This window comes from Tribolium castaneum, chromosome 5 (genome assembly GCF_031307605.1).
Source record: "Tribolium castaneum strain GA2 chromosome 5, icTriCast1.1, whole genome shotgun sequence".
Taxonomy (NCBI): domain Eukaryota; kingdom Metazoa; phylum Arthropoda; class Insecta; order Coleoptera; family Tenebrionidae; genus Tribolium; species Tribolium castaneum.
Genome location: NC_087398.1, coordinates 11,097,916 through 11,124,395, shown reverse-complemented (window position 1 = coordinate 11,124,395; position 26,480 = coordinate 11,097,916). Strand labels below are relative to the sequence as shown.

Below are 26,480 nucleotides of genomic sequence, written 5' to 3'. Positions count from 1 at the left end.
AAATAAATCAGTTTTCAATCACAATCAATTGACAAGATAAAAATATTAGGTTTTATTTTTTCCAATATATCGTCTATATTTTCAATGACAGATGTAATCATTAATAACTATTTTATAATTTTAAATTATTAAATTAATCTAATTAAAAAAATAATTTACGACGTTGGCGTTTTTAAAGTTTAGAATCAGCTAATACGAGTATGCTCTCTTCTGAAATGTTAAATTTTTACTTTTATGGACTTTGTGTGATTTTCTGCTTTTTTAGAGCGTAATTAATTATTATTGAATATGTAAGGGTAGCTAAAGTCTATGTTGAGTCAAAAACGACATAAACTTCAGTTCTATTTATAGAAATGTAGATATAGGCAAAAATGAACATCTCTTGATTAATATTTTAATAAAAATAGCGTTTAATTATCTATACAGGGTGTATCAAAAATACGTCTGTTAAGTTTACCACGTAACAAAACTTATCAAAACAAATATTTTGCAAAATTTTTATTTATTATTTTTACTATTTTTCTTCTTTCCTTTGTGCAAATGAGCAGGTCAATGTTAATAAATTAGCTCTGTGGTTTACATTATATTTGTTTTATATTTAAAGCAACACTTGTCATTGTTGTTTTAAAATGTTTAATTTCTGTTTCAGTTAGAACGAAAATAGTTCGGCTCTTTTATTTTTGTGCCCATAGGCTTTAAGTATTTAATTAAAATTAGTTATAAATTATTTATGCACTTCAAAAAAAGGTTATAATTAATACCTTTGTCACAAAACTGTTAAAAAACAAGACAAAACACGTTGAAAATGTGCAGACCATAACTATGTAATGTTATTACTTTTTCATACTAAGAAATTTCTGAATTTTACTAAGTTTATCAGTGTCTGTTTTGAATGAACACCAATATTTTTATTTTTTTGGATGTGAATCATTTCGGAAGTAAGTCTTTTTTTGTAATGTGTTTCTTCATCAACACCATCAAAGTCAAATTCGTGTTTTGTTTTCTTAACATAACTCTAAGGCTGTTAGATTAGTTTTACATTGTTACTTATACTTTCTACAATTTGCTAAATACTTAATTTAATGTTTTTTTTTGACCATTTTTTTATAAAAGGGATATTAATTAATTTACAATATTTAAAAGACGGTGAATTTGAATTTGAAGAAATTGTTAAATCAGACTTATTACTATTTAACAAATTGGGTTGGTTATTGTTATTATATAAAATTTTGTTAACTAAATTTAGTAGATAATTATTAATTTTTGCAATAAATTTGATAGTGTTGAAATTCTCGGGAAGAAATTATGTGTCACTTAACTTATTGACTTTAATTTTGAGAGATTTTATAAGACTTATTTTTGCTGAAGGTGGTGATTCTAATAAAAATTTAAAATACGAAAGAAGATGTGCGTTTAATGTGCCAATTAGTTTTATTCTTCAGGAGTCCTAATAATTTTAACGTCAACAAATAAGTTTTTGTCATTTATTTGGGACATCACTTTAGAAATATAGATATTTTCATGTTGTCACAACACCATTAGAAAATTTTGAAGCATCTATGCGTTATTTCTTACAAACTTTTACATTGATTTTTCAGTGCGAATCTTTGTAATGGCCTCTTAAAACACTTTTAAATTTTAACTTTTAAATTTGTTATTAAAGACTGGTTTCATAATTTTATTTTTTGATAACTATTTTTGGTGTTTTTTTAGGTCGGGGTGCACGTGGGCCGCAAAATCTCGGCGCCTTCTTTCCCGATCCCGACTGAGAACCCGGCTGTGCGTTCTTCCTTGCAGGACGCTCGCGGTTCGATCCAATTAGGTTACGACAACGGCTGTGAAAAACGCGACGACGAAACGGAGAAATTCAAACTGAAACGGCAGCTCAGCAGCGACGATATCTCCCTTCGTAACAAGGAAAATTTCATTAAGGACGTTGTAGACGCCGCCGATTTGACCAATCGGTTGAGTTTTGCTGAGTTGAATAAGCAGCGAGCGATGGGTGGTGCCATTCAACTCGTCTACATGCAACACGACAAGGAGGACTTTTCCCCAAAGAAACCGTCTACGAATGGTAACCCTGAGAAGAAAACTTCCTTTGCCGCGTTACCCAACACCACCACGTGGCAGCAACAAAGCAGCAATAATCAACAGTTGGGCGAGAGCAATGGGGCGAGTGAGCTGGGTCATGGGACAGTGAATGCGGCGCAGTTGAACGATGTGCGGTTGAAGTTGGAGGAGAAGAGGAGGTTGATCGAGACGGAGAAAAGGAGAGTGGAGTTAGCAATGAGCAAACAAAGACAGAAGGTTGGAAAAGCGGCGTTTCTGCAAGCAGTGGCTAGGGTATGTTTTGTGTTTTGGTTTCGGTGTGGTTGTGGTGTGTGTATTCATCTGTCATCTTCTCGTCATTTGCGCTGCTTTTAATGTCCCCTTTTCATTTATTTATGGTTTGTAATTAATCGAGTGTGTCTTTTAGCTAACTGAATTGGTAAGAGGTTGTTTGCTAAGTTAGAAGCTTTTGATTGATTGAAAAGAAAGTTTTTTTCTTGGTCGATTAAGAAAAAAACTGGGCTTGTTCGCAGTCGATGTGTTTTTTTAACTGATTTGCATGCTTTTTAACTCCTTTTCATTATTGTTATTATTATAATGCATGAGTTTATTTACAAGCAGATTTGAAACGGAAACCTAACCGGCGAAATTGACAGTTTGAAATCTGCAAGTAATGACTCTCTAGCTATACTGTTTTGATTGAAAGTTAACAAAATAACTTAGACAGTTTTAATCACATGACACTTGAAAACACACTTGAAGTAGTTTTAGTACACTGTTTTAATGCTATTATCAATAGGTTAAACAGTTGTAGTTTGTGATTTGAGTATATGATGTTGGGTACATTACTCAGTTTTTCGATATAAAAACCTATATTTTAAACTGATTGTTTTAAATGTCGAATAAACTGGAGTCACCTTGTGTTTTGAGAGGCAAATGTGACGTTTCTAGTTAGTATTTACAACAGCACTGTCCGACTTTACTTCAGAGGTCAAAAATAGAATTAAAAATATTGGTTTATTTTCTAGTTAAATTATTTGAATTTGGTCGAAACAATGTAATTTAGACAATTCGGTTGTTACTATTAAACTATTTTGCCGAAATTTTTGTGCAAGTCATCAGAACTGAAATCACGTTTATGTAGATAATAAACAACTACTTAAGTAAATAATAAATCTTTCAGTGTTAGCAATGTCCGGTTATAACAAATTCAGAAAATCAAAATAAGTTTGTTGTGTCGTAAGTTTCCTATTCGGTATTAAAATAACCGTTGGGGGCGCCACTGAGCTAGGTTGAAAACAGTAACTGTAAATGGCGGGAAATGTTTATTCGTATGTTTAGAGCGTTCTACTAATTTTGAGGCTTACAAACACATTGAAAAGTTTACCTTTTGTAACAATTTATGCCCAAATGTATCAGCGGTGAATCTTAATGACAGTTCTATTGATTTACCGAAGTATTAAATGATTTTTTTAGTGGAAAAAATTTTAATCTAAAATTCAGACACTTATTGTCTTTAATTACGCAATTGTTTTAATAATATTTTGCTATCGAAAATTATATCTTTTTCACTTTTGATCCACTTTCAAACTCCAATAAAAAACTCTTTATTACTTTTATAACAGTTTAAACAAAGCCAAAGCTAGTATTTATCAGCACCTTTTTTTAAAGTGACTCTTTAATGTAAGAAATCAGATGTATACAGTTAACAGTTAATTTAATTTCCGAATACGAGATAAATTGAAATAAAGTTATTTTTGTCAAAATTTCAGAAACGTTGTTGCAGAGAAAGAATTTGTATGTTAAATAAAGTGTACCTTTTTTCTCGAATTAATAAATTTTTTTTTTTTGACTAGGTTTAGGCTATCAAGAACCTCATTTACATTCAAATGCATATTATTATGACATCTATTTTATCGTCTGAGTGTTTTTATCTTAAAACACCAAGTTATTTTTTACTTTACGTATAAAATAAAACGAAGTATTTATGGTTTCTGAGATATGAAGGGTTTTGGTCGGCGAAATAAATGTAAATTTGGGGCTCAACTTAAAACTTTTTCAACAATTATATGATCTCTATGAGCTTAGTTTTTTAAAATTTATTATACTGCTTTAAAGAGATTGAGTGAAAATTTGCAAAAACGATCACAGAAAAACAAAAAAAATTTTTTTTGTTGATGTTGACATTACGGAAGTTCATTCCTTAAATGTCACTGATTATTAGCCAAGTAACCTTTGAAATAAAGTACTCAAAAGAGGCAAACCTAGTTTATATTTATATTGCATTTTTTGACGATTTTTTTCTTTATTACTTAACACTTGTATTCTTTAAAGTTCGTTATAAAAGAAAAAAATAATACATTACGTTTTAAGTCATCTGTTATTATCTGTTGTTAAATCTAGTTCATTTTATCCTGAAGTTTGTTATAATAATAATAATAATAATACAGACTGATCCAGAAATACTGAGTCTGTTGGCAACGCATTTGAAAGTATTTGTGCTCGTAATTAGCAACACTGCAATCAAATTCGATTTTTTTTGACAATTATTTGACGTACAACCCCACAAGAATGTTAAGTTGTTAATTGTAAGCGTACTTCATTGGTATTCTTTAAAATTTGAGTTCAGTGTTGCCAACAGACTTAGTATTTCTGGATCAGTGTGTACTTTATTGCACTTACAATAATACCTAGGTACAATATACGCTATAACCGGTGTTAACAATTTTATTTTGATATTTTTATATTTTATCCTTTTGATTAGTCTATACTTATGTTACGTTTTATAATTTTTTTCGGCTTGTTTTGACCATATTTCTTAATATACAATATATAAAATTCTAATGTATTTAAAATTTTCTGAAATTACTAACTAACTTGCTTCGTTGGACAGTGCTGCTATAGAATGAACAAGTTAGATACCTCTTTAGTCACCACAATTAACACACAATTAAATTAAGAAAAAAAATTTACAAAAAATTCTAACAGCACAAACTGTCAATGGAAACAAACATCAACACTCTTTTTCTCTCCCTTTTGTTACAATTCTTGCCGAAAAAATCCTCTTTTGTGGATTTTTTCAATGGTGGAGGTTTCATTTCTGACTAACTTTCAGGGAAGAGGTAATTTGCTAAAAACACCGACTGACGCTGAGTCTAATTCAAACTCAGCGACGGGCTCTGAATCTCAAAGTCCTTCCTCAGAATCCGCTCCTACAAAACCTCAGAGGCCGTTTACGTTACAGGTATTTTATTTTTGTTTTCGATTTGGTTTTGCTTTGATTAGACGCGGAATCCTCGTAGCGCATGTGTTTTATTTATCTTATATTGATTTATAATAATTCGAGTGTTAGTTTGGTAATTTTTGCTTGTAGGAAATCCAAGACGATGCCACTGCTGTCGAACGCAAATGGCTTGACGAAACGCAACCGTTTATTGAAACTCGACGAACACCCGATCTTGAAAACATGGATTTGGAACAATATCAACAGTCGATAGCTCAGTAAGCTAAATAATTTTCGACAGAAATGTTAATTTTTCAATAGAATGAATTCTAGTCTCGGCGATATCCAGTCCGACATTCAAAGGCTGACCTCACAACAGAACCAGATACAAGCAGCCCAGCAGCAAAGTCTCATCGTACAACAGCAAAAACAAATCCAACAGCTCCAACAGCAGCAATATCAAAGCATGCAACAGCAGATGTACAGTCCGCAGATTTACCAACAACAAGCTCCACCCATCTACGCCCCGCCTCTCCAATCATCAGCGAGTGCCCCCCATATACCACAGTCCCTCTACCAACAATCACGTATTCCGGAACAACCACAGTTCTTCCTCCACGATCAAACTCCGCCCCCCGTCCCTCAAAGACGCACTTGGGCCCAACAACCCACTCCGCCCCCTCAAGAATTCCACCAACCGGAGTTAAGAACGTGGAATAAAATGGGCGGAGGCTTTGTCTTACACGACAAATACCAATCGGATTATCGCTACATCGATAGCCCCAAATACCAAAACGGCAGCGACGACCACTCGAATAGCTTCACACTTAGCCAACAACACCACCAACAAGCTTACGGTACTTCACATAGTACGCCCTCAGCGTCGCCACAACATCGCAACATCCATCGGCAAATCTCGCAATTGATGGACGAAAGTAAACGATCACCGGTTAGTTTGCAACAAATGGACCGCAAATCGAGCGGTGTTACGCACGCGCCGATCCCTGCGCCCTCTGCCGACGATATGGAACCCCAAAATATCTCATTTATTGGAAATTCGGATGATCAATTAAGTGAAGGTTTAAGTCGATTGAATATCACTTCGGGTAGTCGGACGTATCGAATACCGTCGCCAACACGGCCCTTAATCACGCGAAATTCGTTTCAACCTTCACCACCTCCAGAGGTTGAGCCACCTCTAGCGGCCGAAATTAGTAGCTTAGATAAGGATCCAACGAGTCAGAAAGGTTTTTATATACAGTTCGATAACGATCAACCAAAACGGCCGAAACCACCGTTGCGTACGAAGCGAAGTTCGCCGAAGAAGGAGCGGAGTTATGTTGAAACGTTGGAAGAGAATGAGCAAGAAGAACGCTCGAAACAGGAGGAAGAGGACAAGCGAAGGCAAATGTTGATTGAACAAGAGAGGGAGAAGTTGAGGGCGCGACGTGAAGCTAGTCAAGAAAGTAAAAAGGTGGCGGCCGCCTCGGCGATTATTATTGAGAATGATAAAGGTAATTTTAATGAAAAAAATATTAAGTTGTTTTGCATTGTCTTAAATATTCTTGGACTGTCTTTCGGCGGTTTTTGATCAAAGTTTTTCTAAACGAGTTTTTAATTCTCTACTAGCGTGGTTTGTTATGCCATACCCTAAAAAAATCAATTGCTTATTATTTTTTAACACCACCACTGGTTGGTCTCGGCAAAAACATTGTTAATTAAGTAATTTAACCTTTCAATCTCTCGAACGCGATTCTAATTAGTTGAAAAAATACAGTACATGTGAATATATTTTTTTTAATTCAAATGGTTGCACTCTTTTGTTTTTGATTAAATTTTTATGGTGTTTTTTATTCGATGGTTTAATTTTTATCCTCTTACAACGTTTTATTTGTACCTGAATTTTTTTTTGACATTTTTATGTACCTCTAACATTTTTGAATGAAGTTTTTATAAACTATTTCCAGGATTTGATTTTTGCAACTTATTTATAATTTTTTGAGATAATCGATAAATTCATCCACTTATATCTATACTGGGTGTCGCAACCTTGTCGCGCACCCAAGAAAATCGCGACTTCTAATGAAATAAAAATCCTGAAATTTTACACACCAGCCTGTACATTAATAAGGACCATTCTCGATTTAAAAAAAATTTTGTAAATAAATGAAGTCATAGCAGTTTTGTGAGTTTTTGGGCATTAACTGTTAATTTAACTACAAAGTTTTTAGACCAAATGAATCCTTATCTGCTAGCCCATTGAACGCTGATGTCAGAATTATAAATTTTTACTTGGTTTGTGAAATAATCGGTCTTTTTTATTTAGACGCAAACTAGACGCGTGATTTATTAGAAGACGGTATAATTTGCCAACAAAGGGATCAGTTACCAGTAGCCGACCTTTTTGAAGCCCCTTATTTACAGTCTTGCAATAAAACTGATGCCTGCATAGAAATATCTCAACGAAATCTTTTACAATCTTACCCCGATTACAGTTCACATTGTCACCTAAATTTACGACGCCACAAGTAGCAACTCAAATAAAAATAAATTTTAAAGTTAAAATGTAACAGTGCGTTTAATTCAAAATTTGATTGGTATTTTTTTTCGCTAATTTCGTAAATAATATCTGAAGTGAATACGCGTGGTTTAGTATAAAATTTAGAATTTGACTTTTTGGTCGAAAATTACTTTTTTTCAATTATTATTTTTATCTGCAAGTGAAAAATTACCAAAAAATTAGGAGAGATATCTTTCGAACGTACAGACAGGCGTGTAAAATGCACTATTTTTTTATTTATAAGGTTGCCCACCTGGTACAAATAATAAAATCTTTAAACAATTTAAGTAAGGAAAAAACAAATTGGGGTTGTCATACCCCATCACACTAAACTCGCCGTACTTTTCTAGAGCGCTAACGAAGGGTTAAAAGGCAATAAGATAAAAAAAATTACTTAAATTAACATTTTGCGCGTAAATTTTAAAATTCGGTTTTTCTTAATGGAGACTTGTGTAGGTTTCGTCCAGAATTTAATCAACAATTTACACGAATTAATAAAGAATATCGAAAAGAAAACGTCTAATGACAACTTTATACTAAATACAAGTAACACAAACAAAGCAATATGGACAATAATCAACGAAACTACTTGCAGAAAAATGGGCAATAAACACGAATTTATAATTTCAGATAAAAACAATAAACTATTTAATCGAATCGAAACCACTAATGCTTTCAATTATTTTTTTTTTGAAGCGCCCATAAAAATGACTTTATATTGAAATATTAGTAAATCTTTTTTTATTAAGTATAATAGAAAACAATGTCATTCTAACGCTCAATAACGTAACACAAGTGCTTCAGTTATCGATGGAATTTATGATAATTTTCTAAAAAGAATTGTATTAGCAATAGTAACTTTGTTAACTCATATAATAAATTTATCTTTTTGGCATGGCATTTTTTCTATTAAACTGAAAGCAATTAATGTCATTTTTTTGTGTAAAAAAGGTTCGAAAAATTATTTATTCTTATAGAGCTGTAAATTTGTATTCTAGTATTTCTAAGACAATAGAACTAGTTTATTTTACTTACAAAAGCCGTGATTACTCACTTCCTGCATTACTTAAAAAAACAGCCTACTTTTTGTTAGCTTAAAAATTACGAATAATGGACTAAGAGTAACATTAAGGGCCGGTTTACAGAAAGTGGAATTAAGATTTAATTCCAAATTAAGTTAATTCGAATTAAGTTGCCACTTAAAATACATTGACAAATGTCAAGTTAATCGCGATTAAAATTTAATTGCAATTAAAATGTTCTGTAAACCGACTCTAAAGTTATTATTATCTGAAATTTTTACTTTTCAACTACCGAAACAATAATTAATATTTTTTTTATGTTTAAAGTTAAATATCGTTTGAGTAATTAGTAATTATGGGGTGGTAATTTATCTGTTTCTAGCAATTGTAGTTCAGAATGTGTCAGATTAATTTCAGAAAGTTTTGCCTGTTTTCTCTTCTCAAAACCAAAAAACTTGTGTATTTACGTTAAAAACTACATTCACTGAGCAATTTTTTGCTGAAAAAAAAAAAGAAATTTCTACCTTTACAGCTTTACCCAGAAGGAAGATAGACGATGTAAACGAAAAATGTTATCAATTTAAGTTTTTTTTAAATTCCTACAAAAACTTTTTTATGGTGCTTTGCAATTCAAAATCGAAAAACTAACTTCGGAAAATTTTGCGTAAGAATATGTGTTCAGTAAACGAGTCCATTTTTGAATTATATGATCTCCGGCTATAACCTACATCTGCGAAGTTCGTTTTAAGAATTTTACGAGTTAACGATTGACAATTTCAAGTTAAAACAAAAACTGCTTTATTCCTGAGAGTCGATTACAGGGCCAAAAGTATTTCATTTTTTTCTTTAATACTCATTGTTGAAGGGAAATAATCAAAGAACACCAATTTTTAATTTCCAGGATTTGTTTTCTCAATTGAATAAAGCACTGGCAGCCTTTTAAAACACTTACTCCCAAAATATGAACTATTTAATGAAAGTCTTAATTTTCTAGTCAATAAAATAATTTTTTATATTTTTTTCTTGGTTAATATTTTTTTATATTTAAATAGTTAAATTATATATTTCAAAAACTAAGCATATTTGCCCAATAACAACTTAAACCTAAAAACATCAGTGTTTAGTGCTTCATCCAAAAATACAAAAATTATGGAGTTTTAATTTAATAAAAACAGGGTTAATGTTCTAGCTCAATTCGGATATACTCTGTATAATTGAAAATAATTTTAGGTGAGGTAGGGGGATGTTATCTACAGTTTTTTGAAAAAATAAAAGATTAATAGATTAATTTTCTAACATAATAATTAATAACGGAATTAATTTTCCAACTCACTAGGACACCCTGAATAGTTTTGAAGAATTTTCTCATTTTTTGATTGTAATGTTCTGACGTGGTCTTTACACACGATTTTTATTATGTCTAGTTACCTGAATAAACCTATTATTATTATTGTTAAAAAGGTAATCCGGACCCGGACGCCGCAGAGCGCATGAAACAACGCATCATGCAGGCGTCCATGCAACGCAAACTGGAACTGGACGAAGCGCGAGCTCGGAAAGAGGCCGAGGCACAAGCGCGACGAGAGCGCGAAAAGGCCAAAGAAGAAGAACGCGCCCGGAAAAAAGAAGAACAAGCGCAAAGACGTGCCGCCATATTAGAACAGTATAAGTTGAAGAAGGCGATGGAGGAAGCCGAACGTGAAGTGAGTCTATTTTTATGTTATTCTCTATTTTAAGAAATTTCAGTGTCATTCACACCGCGACGTTCATCATGTCTTACATTTACTGGTCGTTGGTTGGTGTTTTTGCACTTGTTGTTTACAATTTATTTTTTATTTTTTATTTAATTTAGGGTAAAGTGTTCGATAAGAGCGAATTGATGGGTTCGCTGAAACCGACGCCCAAGATGCGACCGAAGGCGGCGTCTAGACCCAGGCCCAAGACGATCCATATCGATAGTGGATCGGTGGAAATGGCCGAAGGGATGATGCAGCCGAGTCGAGGGAAGAAGGGCTCGACTTCGAATCTCACAGGTATTTTTTAAGGGTTTTGAGGCGAGTTTTGCATGATTTATTTATTTGTGATTTTTTTCTGTAGCTCATTCGACCATGAAACGTGATTATTATCGCGGATCGCAGGATAGTTTGGCTGATCGGAGCATGAGCAGTGGCATGCTTTACAGAGGTGTGTTTTTGTTTTTTAATTTGGGTTTTGTGGGGTTTTTGGTGGTACCTTCCAAAATTATTAATCCTAATATGATGAAAAAATTGTTTTCTTAAAGGAAAACTAAATTGAAAAATGACAATTTTAAATTTTTTAATCACCGCTTTGGCGCTGTATTGCACTTTTTAGCGATTGATTTATACTTAGCTTTATGTGTGTCATGACTGTGTTATAAAATAAGAAAAATACTACAAGGTGTCCCAACGTATTTAGAAAGTCCTTTATTAGCCTTTAAATTTTAAAATATCAAGAATTATATAAATTATATAAAGACATTATATAAATTTATGTTACTTTGAGTGCAACATCCTTTAAATCTTGCTTGTAATTTTGTATTTGAGCCGTACTATTGGTTTTTTTAATTTTTTTTTGTTGATTTTTTTTTTAAATAAGTGAGTTTCTTGCTTAAAGAATGAAATAAATAATGTCTTTATATGATATTATCTTACATCCGTTACGACATATCATAACGTAACTCTTATTGTAGTTTTTCAAGTTTAAAAATTTTAAATTCATGTCTCAAGTGTTATTTTCAGATTTTTTTCATCAAGTGAGTCTTAAAAAACGCTTTAGATTTATTCACTTAATTTTTTCAGCACGGCTGACACTTAAAAAAATACAAAAAATTTGTCCCACGCATTACATTTTGTTACTATTGAAACACATACAACTTTTTTCCTACCATTTTGATAACAGCTGTCAGTGTTGAAATTGTTTAAAAAAATGGATATGAAACAATTCAATTGGTTTTGGTTTCGTAATGATTACAAATTTGTGCTTTTAAATGGTTTTTGGTTTATTTCAAAATAATAAACTACGTTCTATATCATAAACTTATTGCGTGTAGTTAAGATAATTATTGATTCTATTATTCTATTTTGTTTTTCAAAGCTAACAGTGTTTTAGCTGACTATGGCTACACTATCCTAGTAGTTTTTGGTTTCTTTTAGGATATAAAAACTACGATTTTCTTCAAATTTATTCTATTTCATAACTTGTTACATGTATTTGAGTTAAATACAGGAAGTTTTTTTATTTCAAAAAAAAAGAAAATCAAAATTTTGCATAACTCGAAAACTAAAAGGATTTTTTTATTTGAAAAAATTATTAATATATTTAATTGTGTTTCATAGAGTTTAGGCAAAAAATGCTTGGTTTTATACTTTTGCCGGACTTTGTATATTATTGTGCTGCATTTTTTTCTTTTTTTTTTATATACTTCGGCTTCTTCTGGCTCAAAAAAGTGCTGAAAGAAACTCAGACCCGGTCTGGTCATGTTTTTAGTGTGTTTTAATAAAATATTGCAAATTACTGAGTTTCTGGTTCAAACACTCTAAATCACTCAATCTTGTGTCAAATAACATTATGCGTGTAATTCAGTAAGTTTTTGGCGAAGAAATCTTTTTAAATGAGTCGTCTGATGAATGAAAAACTCATTCTTTTTCAAAAATTCAAAAACTGCTTTTCTTGCGCTGACATTAAGAATTTAAGAGCAATTTTAGATTCAATTAATTTTTTACAAAATACGTTCTTTATTACAGTAAAACCATACAAAAGCTTTGAGTTTGAGACTTTTGTTGCAGTTCTAATTACTCGTTACTTTCAGAACCAGTTGAAACTTTTTACTTAAAGTTTTTTGTTAAATTTGTGTAGATGGTGTCGTGTGACTGTTTGACTTTTGTTACAGTTATCATTGAGTTGAAAACTTAAGAAGATTAATTAATTTTATTTTATTCAACAATTACCGCCTAACTGCGGCTTAATGATTTTTTGTTATAATTTATTTCGGTTTTCTTTAATTAAATAGGTATTTGATTATTACAACTATTGGCATAATACCCATTTCAGTTTATTGTAAAATTTTGCAACAACTTATTTGCATTTTTTTGGAGTTTCTGGTGGGCTTTCTTGGTTCAAAATTTGTCGCTGGGATTTAAGCTTAACACAGAGTTTTTTTCTTATACAGAAACTCTCAATTTGTGCTTTGTTTCACTCTAAAAAATTCAAATGCGCTGTCAAAAAATTTTACTATGAAATGAAATGGGATTTAAATCAGATGCAAAATTCATTCGTTGCTTTTTGTAAAACTATTTGTATAGCTTATAGCATTTAATTTTTACTTAACAATAAAGCCACATAAAGAAAATTGTCATTCATATGTCATTAAATCTAGTTTTTCGCAAATATCTCTAAACTGACAATTAGTCAAAGTGTGAGTTTGCTTTTAGACGGCTCAAGTATAAAATAAATACATTAAAATAAAAATTAGGAAGTCCTCAAAAGGACTTTCTGAAAAATCGTTTTCTGTTATAATAACACGGTCACAATTTTTTGGAGCCACAGTGCGCGTTTCAAATTTTATTTTTGAATTTTTATCCGAGGATTTTAAAAGACTATAAATCTTTGAAGATGTTCATTAACCATTTTTTTTAGTTGACAGTTCACGTAAATTGATATGTAAATATAATAAGATTCAGCTGAAATTTTAAATGCATCATGGTTGATTGTACCCTTTAAGAAATTAAAGCCCTCCCTTCGGTCGGGCTCTAAACATTTGTAGTCCATAAAACAATAATTTTTGTGTTAAACACTTTTAAAAATTAATCACAAGAATCTATGGCATATGTTCGTCACTGTTCAGATTTATAAATTTGGTATAAAATTGTTGAAATATTTTAACATTTAAAGGCCTGGGACAGCCTTAATAGTAATAATTCGGTGGCGTTTCGCGCGTATATCGTGCTTTCGCTGATGTTGTGGTGTTGGCGGCTTTCAGATTCGCCCGACGACAGCCGGGGAGTGTCCCCCTGTCACAGCGCCAACCAGACCTTAGGTCGCCGCAGTTCTTACAAGACCAGCAGAGGTCAGTATGGTCTCTTTGCACACTTATTAATGATAAATAAACCTTCCGCCCCCTTTCCCATCCCTGGTACCCGGCTAGCTTTGACGTATTTTTCGTAAATGTTGAGCCGTAATCGTTGTTGTGCACGCTATTTATATTCACACGTTTGTTTTTGTTTCGTTTTGTTTGCATCCATTTCATTTAAAGAAAAGTAAGAAAAGTGACGACTTGTTCTGTGGTCGTCGTTTTGTTATTTTGTTGATTTTGTTACTTGTTGTTGTTTAAGTGAAATGGAACCAGTAGTGTATGTACGTTACGATGTTTTTGCAGACCCCTCACCTGCCCAGGTCCGTGGCAGACCTAAGTATTCCAATTATCAAAACTTTAAAGGGCGCAAGTCTAGCTCTATGATGAACTTGTACGGTAAGACGTCTTGTATATCAGGTACAAAACGCTAGATGTCTTGAGCTATTGGTCGTTGGGCATGGTCTCTTTTATTTACACTCGATTTGGTTTTTTGGATTTTTGTCGTTGTTGGTCCGACAGTTCACCCTTTTTCTCTATCATTTTAGGCTTAGTTGGTGATGGTTCATAACGGTTTACCTAACCCTCTCTCCTCAACCACTTTTATTTAATTTTTTGTCACGTCTTCCCACCCACAACAACCCCCATAATCATCGATAGTTAGTCCTGCCTGGTTATTTTTATTGTTTTTTATGTATAAGGCATTGCAAGTTTTAACGCCCGCTAGAAGGTAAATACCTAACAACAAATCTTTCCAGCTCAAACGGTGGAGTTTTAAATGCGCTTCAATTGCAGCGAAACAAAAAAAAATCTCTCACTTTTTAAGTGATAATTCTGAAATTAAAATAATAAAAAAACTTTAGAGGTCTTGATTGACTGAATCATTTCGGTTGACTTTGTGTGTTTGCTCGATTTACAAGAATTTGTATTTTTACCATTTGTCACTTTTGTCTTGGAATTTGATAATTGTTAGTGTATAAATGAAAAATGTCATAATTTATAGCTACAAATTTAATTAAACTTATTAAAAATATATTAAATATAAAAATGTTGCACTTAAAGATCACATACAAGTGTTAAACATTTTACTTGGCGATAAATGGAAAAAACTTGAAGTAAAATGCACTTACCTTATGGCACCTATTTCTGCCGATGTAGCAAGCGTCATCTTCGTTAAACGAACCTTCTGAAATAAAAAAAATCAAAATCTGTAGAATATATCATTAAATAAATTGGAAGTAGATATTACAAAGTTAAATATTGTTTTAAAAAAGAAAACTACTAACCCTTTAATCCGCATTCTCTGCAGCACGATGGTTTCTGGAGATCCCCTCACTGTTACACACTAACTACGTAAAATTTAAATCACAATCAACCGAATTTTATTTAGTAAATTTATAATGCGTCCGTTCGCAGCAAGAGCAAGCGATAAACTGAGTAGAACTAAACGGCACATGAATAATTGTGTAAGAATATCGATAAATACAAGTCATTAGCAAAACATTTCTCTGTAGCAGTGTGTGATTTTTTACATTTATTTGGGGTACTTATATTTTTGATACTCATATGTTTGAAACGCATTTTCGAGCTAATTTTTTTCTGACTTTACATTTTAGCAAAATTCATATCTTCAAAACCGTGCGGCGCGTAGAAAAATTATAAAAGCACATCTATGTTTTTTATCGCTGTTTATAACCTTGTAGATATTATAAGTTGTGTTTTAAAAAAAATACAGTAGCAATCGTTTTGAAAATGCCATTTATGTGTTTAATTATTCCCGTGTCTTGAATTTCGGAGATTCTAATTAAGTTCTAGAATATATTATACCCATTCGTATCTTTACAAAAACTCAATATGTGATCGATGATTATGAGTTAAGGAATTTTTCAACAAAGAAATAATTATGTAATAAATAATATCCGCTGCAGTAGCTGGAAATTGACATCAATTAGAAGAAAATATTAAACACGGAAGTCAAATTTATTGCAGATTACGGGCCGTTTTGTTGTTTATAATGTTGTTATAATGTGTTGGTTACTACGGATTTGTTGACAAGCATTTCACCTTCTCAACATTTAATTTAATGCTCCTTTAAATTTGTTTATGAAACTGGCCCTAATTCACAAAACAGAGAAGCACATTAATTTAATGGAAAATTAAGAATAGTACACAGTTCGCAATCAAAACATGTTAAACATGTTGAAAAACTTACAGAAATATTTTTTTTATTATTACTAGACCAATTAAAGCAAATAATTTACCATTTGAATATTGATATTTTGTTAAGCCGTATTACCAAATCTGTTTTTTAAACTGTAATAACTATGAGTATTACTACTAATGAAATTAAAAGTGGATTACTGTTCAAAAATCTTTTGTTCTAACTTTTGACAATAACACTTGAAAAAATTCAATGTTCTGGTTGGTCGATCAAAGTTGTTTTTAATTTTAACGTATTCAAATTTTTTATTATTTTAATTTCAGAACAGCTCATTTTTTCACGTAAAAACTTTGATTAAAATTTAAATGTTTTCATTACTTGTTTACGCTTTAAAGATTTGTTTCCATTCTACTCGAAGTATTTATTTTTTCGCCAGCGGTAAAACTTGGAATACCCTGTACAGAGAAAGTAATGTACCGTGCTGTGCATAAATTTTAATTATTGTCATGGAAGGTCCTATTTAGTGGTCTAAATCATTATTCTAAAAATAAACTACCATAAACCATTTGAATAAGATCTTCTAGTTTTGTTATCTTGTTATTATTACAATCGATAGTATTTCATTGCCTGAAAAGTGTTTTTGTACTTGAAGTTTAATTTTTAGTTTTTTCATAATGTTCTAGATGAGTTAATTTAGTGTGTCCCAGCTAATAACATCTTGTCATTAACTGTGTTTTTTATTTATTCACTAGAACTCAAGAATCAAACTCATATAGTACATTAAAAATCATTTAAAAAAACAACATTAAAAAAATGATGAAAAAAATTATCAGGTCAGAATGACTTTTTTCAAATAGAGCTTCGTTTTTCATTTGAGTTCAACGAAATTTTAGAAAAAAGATTGATTTTACTAAAACTAAAACAGCCGGAGCTAAACAAAGTGTCATAAAAGGAAATGTTATTTTTTTATAGTAAATGTTAGTTTTTTATAGAATCTAGTTAAGAAGTAAAAAATTGGCTTTGAGTAGTCTTAGCTGGGACAATTGCCATTTAAAACTATAACACTAGTTTACAATTTTTTTACCAAGAGATAAAAAAATATATGTCACATTTGTCCATCACGTCTAGATTTTTTTATTATATTAACTAAAAATTTTAAAAATTTGTTGCTGGTGTTTGGAATTCGTTGTTTTTGTGATAAACTAATTGATAAACATTTTTTTCTTTTTATTTATTTTTTTATTATTTTATTTGCTTTAAAATATCGTCAAGTGAATGTAGATTAAGCCCAAGCAACTTGTCCTAATAAAACCTGGGAAACTTAAGCAATCAAATAATAGTAAACGTTTTGATCAAGATTTAAAGTCTTATGAAAAGAGGTTTTTGGGATAAAAATATATTAGCCACTTACTACTGGTTACTATAAGATAAACTGTTAGTAATCAGTGCAAAAAAAAGAAACAATCTGTGCCATTTTTAATTTTTTAAAGGTTTTGAAGCAATCTTCTTTGTGGTGTTTTTGGCATTCTTTATTGACGTGGTTAAGAAATTATTAAATATTTTATTTTCTTTAAAATATCATCAGGTGAATGTAAATTAAGCCCAAACAATTTTTTCTATATTTGAATTTAAATTATCTTAACAAAACCCGGGAAGCTTGGGCGATGAACTTAATAAATGTTTCCAACAAGATTTACAGACTTACTAAGGTTTTTGGGAAAAAAATATGTTGTTCGTTTACTACTAGTCTATTAGTTGTTTCAAGACCATAAAAATGCCAACGTCGCATTTTCTCTCAAAATTAGCTTTTATAAAGTATTCATGCAAAAAATAATAGCTAATGTAATTTAAAGTTTCAATGAGAAACATAACTATTTTAGTTTTATCAATGTTAATTAAAAAAATACTTCGGTAAATGTGACGTTGGCGTTTTTATAGTTCTGAAACAGCTAATACATTAAGATAAAGATAAGATAAGCTGTTTGTAACATTTTTGAAATTGCAAAAATTGTCACATACTGTTACTTTATAATAAATATTTAAAAACTTGACGTCCTAATTTTTTTTTGGACTTCAGTATCAGACTTAGGCTTAGTTATTCTACCGATACACATTGGTTTCATCTATTGGTAAGAACGTTGTAAACTAGTGTAATAGGAAAAGAAAACAAATAGAAAAATTGGTCTTCCTCTGCACTAATATTCTTTTTTCGGGCCGATTATTTAACAAAGGAGAACAACGACGCCACTCTTAATTTATTATTCAATTAATAAAAAAGCATTGTAATAACTTTCTAACGCCAAACGCAAAACGGTGCGGGGCATTAAAAACCCATACGAAAATAAAAAAGTCGTGCTTATTTTCGTTTTTTTGGCAGGTTCTAGCACGGACCAGGACAGTTTGGCGTATCGCTATGGTGATACGGACTCAGGGTTGGGTCGGGCTACGCCCCCACGTCGTGCCCCCTCCCCAGGAATGGGGGGCAGTATGCGGCACTTAACGTCCCCCTCGGGGCCCGGTAGTCTACCGGGTTTGATGTCGAAAGGAAGACGAATTTTCGACGATGGTGCAAGTGATATTAGTTCAACACCGAGTAGTATGATGGATTACACTGGTCCACGATTGTATAAACAACCAGCAACGAAGTCTAATCGTGGTATTATGTTGAATGCTGTCGAGTATTGCGTTTTTCCCGGTGTTGTGAACCGAGAGGCGAAGAAACGAGTGCTTGAAGAGATCAATCGATCGGAAAGCAAGCACTTTTTGATACTTTTCAGAGATGCGGGTTGTCAGTTTAGAGCTCTCTATTCGTATTGTCCCGATAGGGAAGAGGTGTTCAAGTTGTACGGGACGGGACCTAAGCAAGTCAACGATAGGATGTTTGACAAATTCTTCAAGTGAGTACTAATAGTCACAACAGCCGCCTTGATAGATGGGAAATTGAAAAATATTTAAAATGTCGTTTAACTATGGAGGACCATAATACAGTTGAAAATTCATATTTTTTTGTCTCATTTTTCAGAAAAAAATCTCAAGCATGTCGCATGATGTCGTCATTGGTTTTTGAACAATAACGTTATTTTTATTATTATTTTTTATGATGGCAATTTTTTTTGATTTTGACACCATACTTGATAGTTCAAGTATAACAAATAAAGGAAAAGAAAACGAAATAAAAAGTATTGAGAATTTTACTCAAAAGACAAAGAGCTTCATGCTTTTTATTTATTGTTATGTATACAGGTGGTTTTTAAAAATGGGCAAGCGCTGTATGTCATAGCGTATTATAGGCTATATCAAAAAGTTTACAACTTTTTTTTACTTTACAAATTTCTTTTCTTCTTTGACCGTATTCGTAGTATTTTGATAAAGATGGGTTTGCAAATTATTAATTGCTAATACAGTAGTGTCCGGTTATAACAAACTCAGAACATGTATCAAAATCAGTTTGTTGTATCTGATCTTCGCTATTCGGAAGTAAAATTACCGTTGGAGGCGCCACTGAGCTAGGTCGAAAACAGTAACCATAAATGGCGGGAAAATGTTTATTCGGATATTTTGAGCGTTGTACGAATTTTGGGGCTTCACAATTATTACATTGCCTATGCGGAATGATTATTTCATCTTTGATGCAAAAAACTTATGTTGACAAATGAGAGATGACGAGGAAAACACGAATAACGAATGACTGTTTAGTTCACTTTCTTTATTGGAAAATTATTACAAAGACATTGAAAAGCCTACCTTTTGGCATAATTTACGTTTAAATGTATCAGCAGTTGTTAATCTTTATTGTAGTTTTGCAGATTTACCGCAGCAATTCATGATTTTTTCAGTGGAAAATTCTAACCTAAAATTCATAACACTTCACTAATTTATTGGTTTCTTGAGCCAAACTTTGTGTTCGCTGTGATCCATTACTTATAATCTTTAATTAGACAACTGTTTGATAACACTTTGTAATCAAAATTTAAATATTTTTTACTTTTTATCCACTTTCAAGTTTCAACAATAAACACTTTATACCACGAAAAACTACAGAACCAAAGTCAACGCTAGTATTTACCACCACGTACTTTTAAAGTAATTCTTTCTATTGTAAATAATTAACACTATACACGCAAAATTGTTGAACTATTCATTAAATGTCAGTTAAATGTGGCATTACGAAAATTTCTTTACTGTTTTCGACATAGTTCAAAAGTCATCACCAGAGGGCGTCTAGTTAATTTTATTTCCGAATAAGAGATACATTTTAAAAAATGTGTCTTTTTACTTTACATATGACATAAGACGAAATAAATAAGTATTTAAAAAAAAATCATGATTCCTTTGCAAATTAGTAATACGTACACTATACTAAAAAACAAGCTGGAAAAAACCAGTTCTAAACGAAAAAAAAATGATAATAAGCAACTTAGAGACATGTATGTAATATGTATCTACATTTTGAATAAACGAATCTAAAGTTGATTGTTTAGTTGTACAGTGGAAGTACTTTTTAGCGGCAATGTCTAAAGGCTACACCCTTTATCTGACGCTTTTCTGTTGCCAAAACATGAAAATTTAAATACACCGAAATTCTTTATAGTGTGCATTAAATGCGGAAGCATAAAACCTTGTTCCAGATAATGGAGACATTTTTTTCGGATAAAGGGAGTTTCAATTTTTTAAATTTGTTTCGGATAAGCCCGAGGAAATTATCAAAAATATTATTTTATGATGCAGTCGAATAAAAAATAATTATGGAAATGAAAAAGTTTTGCATCGATTTTTAATTGCAAAAATACAACCGAATTTCTTTACCTCAAATATGACTAACTATTAGACATGTAAACTTTGGAATAAAGCACTCAAAAAACACAAGCCTAGTTAATTTGCATTTTTTTTTTGATAAATTTTTAGACACTAAAGTGGAGGTTGTCCCCTATAGAGGATCTCATAAAGTAGGTACGATAAAAACATTTGGATAAGACTAGTTCATTTGTTTTAACTTCTTTTGCTTAAACCCTTAACATATTTGCTCAACTATAAAATTTTTATCAACATAAATTCAGGTTTTCACTGGTTAAAATGTAATTTAATCAGTGACTCAATAATCTGTACATCAGTTAATACTTCTTCTGCTGCGTTGTCATTATCAAGCTCAATAAATTCTTCAAAATTCGGCCAAGAGGAAAAATTGGATCACATTTTAAGTTAAATTTAGTTCGTTGTATCTAGAAGTTCGTTATAATATAATAGAACTCCACTGTATTTTTTTTAATATTATTTTCGATATTTAAATGTTTGCACTATGTTCTGATTATCTATTAATTTTTAGCTTAAAACTCTTTATCAACTACTTTATCTACTTTATCATCTACTTTAACAATTTCTGTGCTTTTTCTCCGAAATCTCAAACTTTCATAGTTTTCTTTACTTCCGAATAAAAGTAAATAATTATAACATAATTATATTATTTAATTTCACGAAATATTTGTTAAAATTTAATAAAGTTTTCTATAAACCGGCCCTAAGTATTTAGTTTTTGTTAAACTGTTTACGGAGATAATTAATTAAAAAAATAGTGATAGGAATAACAGGAAAATGTTAACCGTCAGTTATAGAATGTTTTACTTTCCCTTTTAAAGAATTTGTGACGACCAGATCTCTATGTGTCTCAGAGTTAAAATTTTTGCGAACGTTAAAACGGCTTTGACTGCAGTTACGCTTTTCAGTTTGATCATATATATTTGAATTTATGTCAACTTCTGCCTGTACTTCCTTCCTTTCTTTCGTTTACTACACTTAAGCCATCTTCTAAGCTTCTTATAATTTCATATCTCTAAACATTGCCAGAACTCGTCGTTTTAGAGTTTTATTTATGATAGAAAATTAAGTAAAATCACTAAACGCTAAGTTTGTTCTTAACACACTAAAAGAATAAATGTCAGCGAATACATGAAAAAACAAAAAAAAAAACAGAAAAATTGTTAAAGCACAGACAAAAAATAGAGTAATGCACGTAAGCGACACTCAACTTGTTTATTATAGGTTTCTTTAAAAAATTGTGCGGCATGCATTTTTCTGGAGCAATTTTTAAAAACACATTAATTAATAATAGTTTTTCGGAAAATAAGTAGAAAATAGATAGTCTTCTAGAAGACATTTTTTTAACAATTTTTCGATCATTTTACGTCCAATGGTGGTTTTAGATACGAAATAAATTTTTTTGTTTTTGCATCTAATTTTTTTCTGAATTTGTCTACAATTTTTTATACTTCTAATAAATACACACTGAATCAAAAGTATTGCAAAAAATTCATTTTGCAAAAAAATCCCCAGAGTGGTAGATTTTATGTACGAAACGAATTGGAGATAAAAGTAAATTAAATATATTTACGTGTTATTTAAAACAAATATCTCGGCGCATCCACCAATTTTGATATCGAACGACATTTTAAAAAATGATGTATAATAGTAAATAAGTGTTATATTTTGACATCATACCGACATTCATGACGAGATTTTTAAGTTTTTAAATGTAAAACTTAATAAAAATTAACAAAAAAAGAAAATGGCAAGTGTTTAAAAAGAAAACGCCTTAAAAAAATTTTAATACGGGATAAGTCGGCTAAAAATCTAGCTTAAAGCGTAATTAAATTGCGTAATAATTACACATAAATTATTATCAGCGTTTGTTCTTAAAAACTCTTTTTTTTTCTGCTTGCAATTTTTTTCAGAATTTGTCTAATTTTTTAAACTCGTAATAAATATAGACTGAATTAGAAATATATATTGCAAAAAAAAGTATGGATTATTTTATAAAAAAAACATCCTCAGAGCAGTAGATTTTATGTACAAAACAAATTGGAGATGAAAACAAAATTAAATTTATTTATTATTCAAAACAAATATCCCGGCGCATCCACCAATTTTGATTACGAACATTTTAAAAAATGATAAATGACAATAAGTAAGTGTTGTATTTTGACATCATACCAACATTTATGACGTGATTTTTTAGTTTTTTAAATGTAAAACTTAATAAAAATTAATAAAAAAGATTATACTTAGTTTCATATTGCAATATTATTAGTATACAATGTTCTAGTGAAGAATAAAATAAATCGAAATTATGTTAAAAATTTATAATTAATTTCTCTACAGGTGTAGAAACAGTATAGTGTTTAATTAAACATATGTCTCATTTCAAATTTGTTACAGAATATACTGCTGCTAGGTATCGTTTGAAATAAATATTTTTTTATAAATATGTACATGAAATATGGTAAAGTATGGAATAGGAATTTTTTGGTGGAAAATGTGCCTTTAAAAATCTTAATTTTTACTACTAATTTAAGTTTTAAAGCTTATAAATCATGTTATAAATACGGGGTAAGTCTGCTAAAAATCTAGCTAAAAGTGTAATTTAAACGTATAATAATTACATGTAAATTATTATCAACTTTTGTTATTAAAATCTCTTTTTTCTTCTTTCTCTGCATGTTTTTTTTTAATTTGTCTACAATTTTTTACATTCTTAATAAATAAATACAGAATGATTCAAAAGTCTTGCAAAAATTTTTTGGATTATTTTCTAAAAAAATCCTCAAGGTGGTAGATGATTTTATTTACAAAACGAATTGGAGATGAAAAGAAAATAAATTAATTTATTATTAATTTAAAACCAATATCCCGGCGCATCCACCAATTTTGATAACGCACACATTTTAAAAAATGATGGATGACAGTAAGTAAGTGTTATATTGTGACATCACACTGACATTTATGACGTGATTTTCAAGTTTTTCAAATGTAACTTAATAAAAATTAATAAAAAAGGTTATACTTAGTTTCATATTGCAATATTATTAGTATTCTATGTACTAGTAAAGAATAAAGTAAATCGAAATAATGTTAAAAATTCAGAATTAATTTATCTACAGGTGTAGAAAAAGTATAGTGTGCAACACTTTTACTCACACTTTAACTTACACTCGTGTGAAATATGCTTTATTCCAAATTTGTTACAGAATGTATATGTTATGGTTTAGAATTTATATTTTCTTATAAATATGTAAATGAAATATGGATAAAGAATAGTATAGGGATTCTAAAGAATATTGCGTGTAATTTTTTTGTCGGTATTTAACTGATAGTTAATATTGTGGGATATCACTTGACTGACACTTATACTTAAGTATACTTATATAAGTATAAGAAGGTATACTTTACTTACTGCACTTTAGAAAGATTTGAAAGTAATTTTACAGGAAATAAAAATAAAGTAATTTAACAGAAATATTATTATTACTAGTAAACGATATTTTAGTTTCCTTTGCAGGAACTGGTATAAAAAATAATGTTGTCGAAAACATTATTTAAAAACAAAGCAATTATCAATTGGCGTGTTTCACCTAAAAATTGTTGGGAACACAGCTGTAGAGAATTAGTTAACTAAATGAAACTAATTTCCTTGTCTTTGGGACCTAAACAGTTGAAGATAGAAATGTGGTCTCCCGGACTTTTTTGTAGGGAAGTCTCTACAACTTTTCTGCAATATTTTTTATGTATCTTGAACGGTGTTCGCAGCGTTTGTTTACGGTATAATTTCTGCATTACCTTTATCCCTTACTATTTAAATTTAATGCGCTATTTGACTGTATTTTTGTTTGTTTGCCTTGTGCAACCATTTTTTTTAAATTCATTACGTTTGTAATACTGTCTGTTGGTAATACTGAGTTTAAATTTTAAAGGATATCTAGAATACGCTTCCACTTAAGAACAATTCAACAACCTTGTGGGGTTGAAAAACGGAATATGGTTGCAGTTGCAAATTACGAACAAAGTACTTTAGTTTTTTTAGACTCAGTTTTTCTGAATCAGTCTGTATTATAGTCCTTCGTAAATGTGACCTCATGACAAGTGTAATAAATTAATACAATCAGTGAGTTGTTCTGTTTTTGGGCGAAAAATGAGTTTCCTGTCTGTCAAGGGGCTGTGGTTGAATACTTTGTTAATTAATTGTGGTCGTTTAGGTACAACTCAGGAGGCAAATGTTTTTCGCAAGTCCATACGAAACATTTAACAGTGACCATAGATGCTTTCACGATTCATAATTCGCTTTGGCAAGGCAAAAAGGTTAATTTACCTAATAAGAAAGACATGCCACTTGTCATTTAAGTCTAGTTCGTTGTTATTAGTCATCTAATCATTTATTAATTTTTTTGTTAACGCTTTATTAAATGTTATTATTTTTTTAATGTCGGTTTGCTACTACACAAGAAGTTTATTTTTAGTTCGTGTCTGAGATATTAGATAAATCACCTTTTTACCAACATTGTGTATTATATCATAATTTCCCCTGTTTTAAGTATTATGTGCCTTTTTTCGCGCTCGCGCCTTGGATGGTTTTTATTTCAAGTTGTCGGCTTTTTCTGTGCCAATTCGACCGCTTTCATTTCGTTCAATTTGAAAGTACTAAAACGAGTCCATGAAAACAACAATAAAATTTATTATTAGTGTCATTCCAGTTGTATTTATATTTGAATAGATTAGATGAGAAAATGCAGGGCTGTTTTTGGCGGACCAACATTGACTGCGCTTCTGGTGGTGATAATTCTACAGTAAATCGTTATTTTAATAAGCTCACCGAGCGGCGATCACTGTTGGCTTCCACCGCATTTTTTAAGTCACTAAGAAAAGTCTTTGCTTGGAATATATTTGTAAATTGTTTGTTTGTACGGAACACTAGCCTTATAGTGCTTGGATTTTGTTTTCTTATTTCGTTTTTTATACATACTTATAGAAATTGTATGTTGACTATCGATGGAATCGATCGTAACTTGATGCATATTTTTCCTATTGTGAATATTCAATGTAAGTAATTTCTTTCGTGCAGTTGGAGCGTTTTATAAAAGAATCAACCTTTTTACTACCCGTCGCCTACAATAATGATTGCATTATGTTGTTTAATATGATGTTACAACACTAATATTTCTTTCTGTAAATATTATGTTTTTATAATATACAAATATTTATTAATTTACACTTATCGAGTAAAACACTCAAATGTCAAAAATAAAATGTAATAATAACCCAACCCCGTGTTTTATTTTATTTTTTGTTGGTTACACTTCAAGCCTTCTTGATTATAAATATTATTTTCTTGCTTCCCATAGCCAACAAAAAAATTTTGATTGTCATTGATGATTATTCAAATTTTTGTTGTTGTAACGTTTTAATTTAAAACACGTTGCTATGGGATTCGTGTTTTAAAGTAGTATGTATAGTAAAATTCTTTAAATTTTGGTCGAATGTTGTAAAACGTTGTTGTCTTTCTTACTCTTCGAGAAAGTAGCTAGGAGCAAGTAAGATAAACGATGGGCCGC

At 30.8% G+C, this 26,480-nt stretch overlaps 1 protein-coding gene across 12 annotated transcripts in view; it reads left to right on the top strand.

The window, feature by feature from the left end:
* Patronin (patronin) overlaps positions 1-26,191 on the top strand; it is a 49,623-nt gene extending 23,432 nt beyond the window's left edge. For 3 of the 12 annotated variants that reach the window (XM_064357151.1, XM_064357145.1, XM_064357146.1), the window contains 11 exons: positions 1,714-2,343; positions 5,165-5,293; positions 5,423-5,550; positions 5,594-6,786; positions 10,316-10,557; positions 10,707-10,887; positions 10,952-11,038; positions 13,854-13,940; positions 14,250-14,342; positions 18,482-19,001; positions 25,128-26,191. In XM_064357151.1, coding sequence (XP_064213221.1) covers positions 1,714-2,343; positions 5,165-5,293; positions 5,423-5,550; positions 5,594-6,786; positions 10,316-10,557; positions 10,707-10,887; positions 10,952-11,038; positions 13,854-13,940; positions 14,250-14,342; positions 18,482-19,001; positions 25,128-25,272 — 3,435 coding nt within the window. In that variant the 3' untranslated portion in view covers positions 25,273-26,191. The remainder of the gene's footprint in view (positions 1-1,713; positions 2,344-5,164; positions 5,294-5,422; positions 5,551-5,593; positions 6,787-10,315; positions 10,558-10,706; positions 10,888-10,951; positions 11,039-13,853; positions 13,941-14,249; positions 14,343-18,481; positions 19,002-25,127) is intronic. The other 9 variants (XM_064357147.1, XM_008194831.3, XM_064357149.1 and 6 more) reach the window with 9 other exon arrangements.
* The last annotated feature ends 289 nt before the right edge of the window (positions 26,192-26,480 follow it).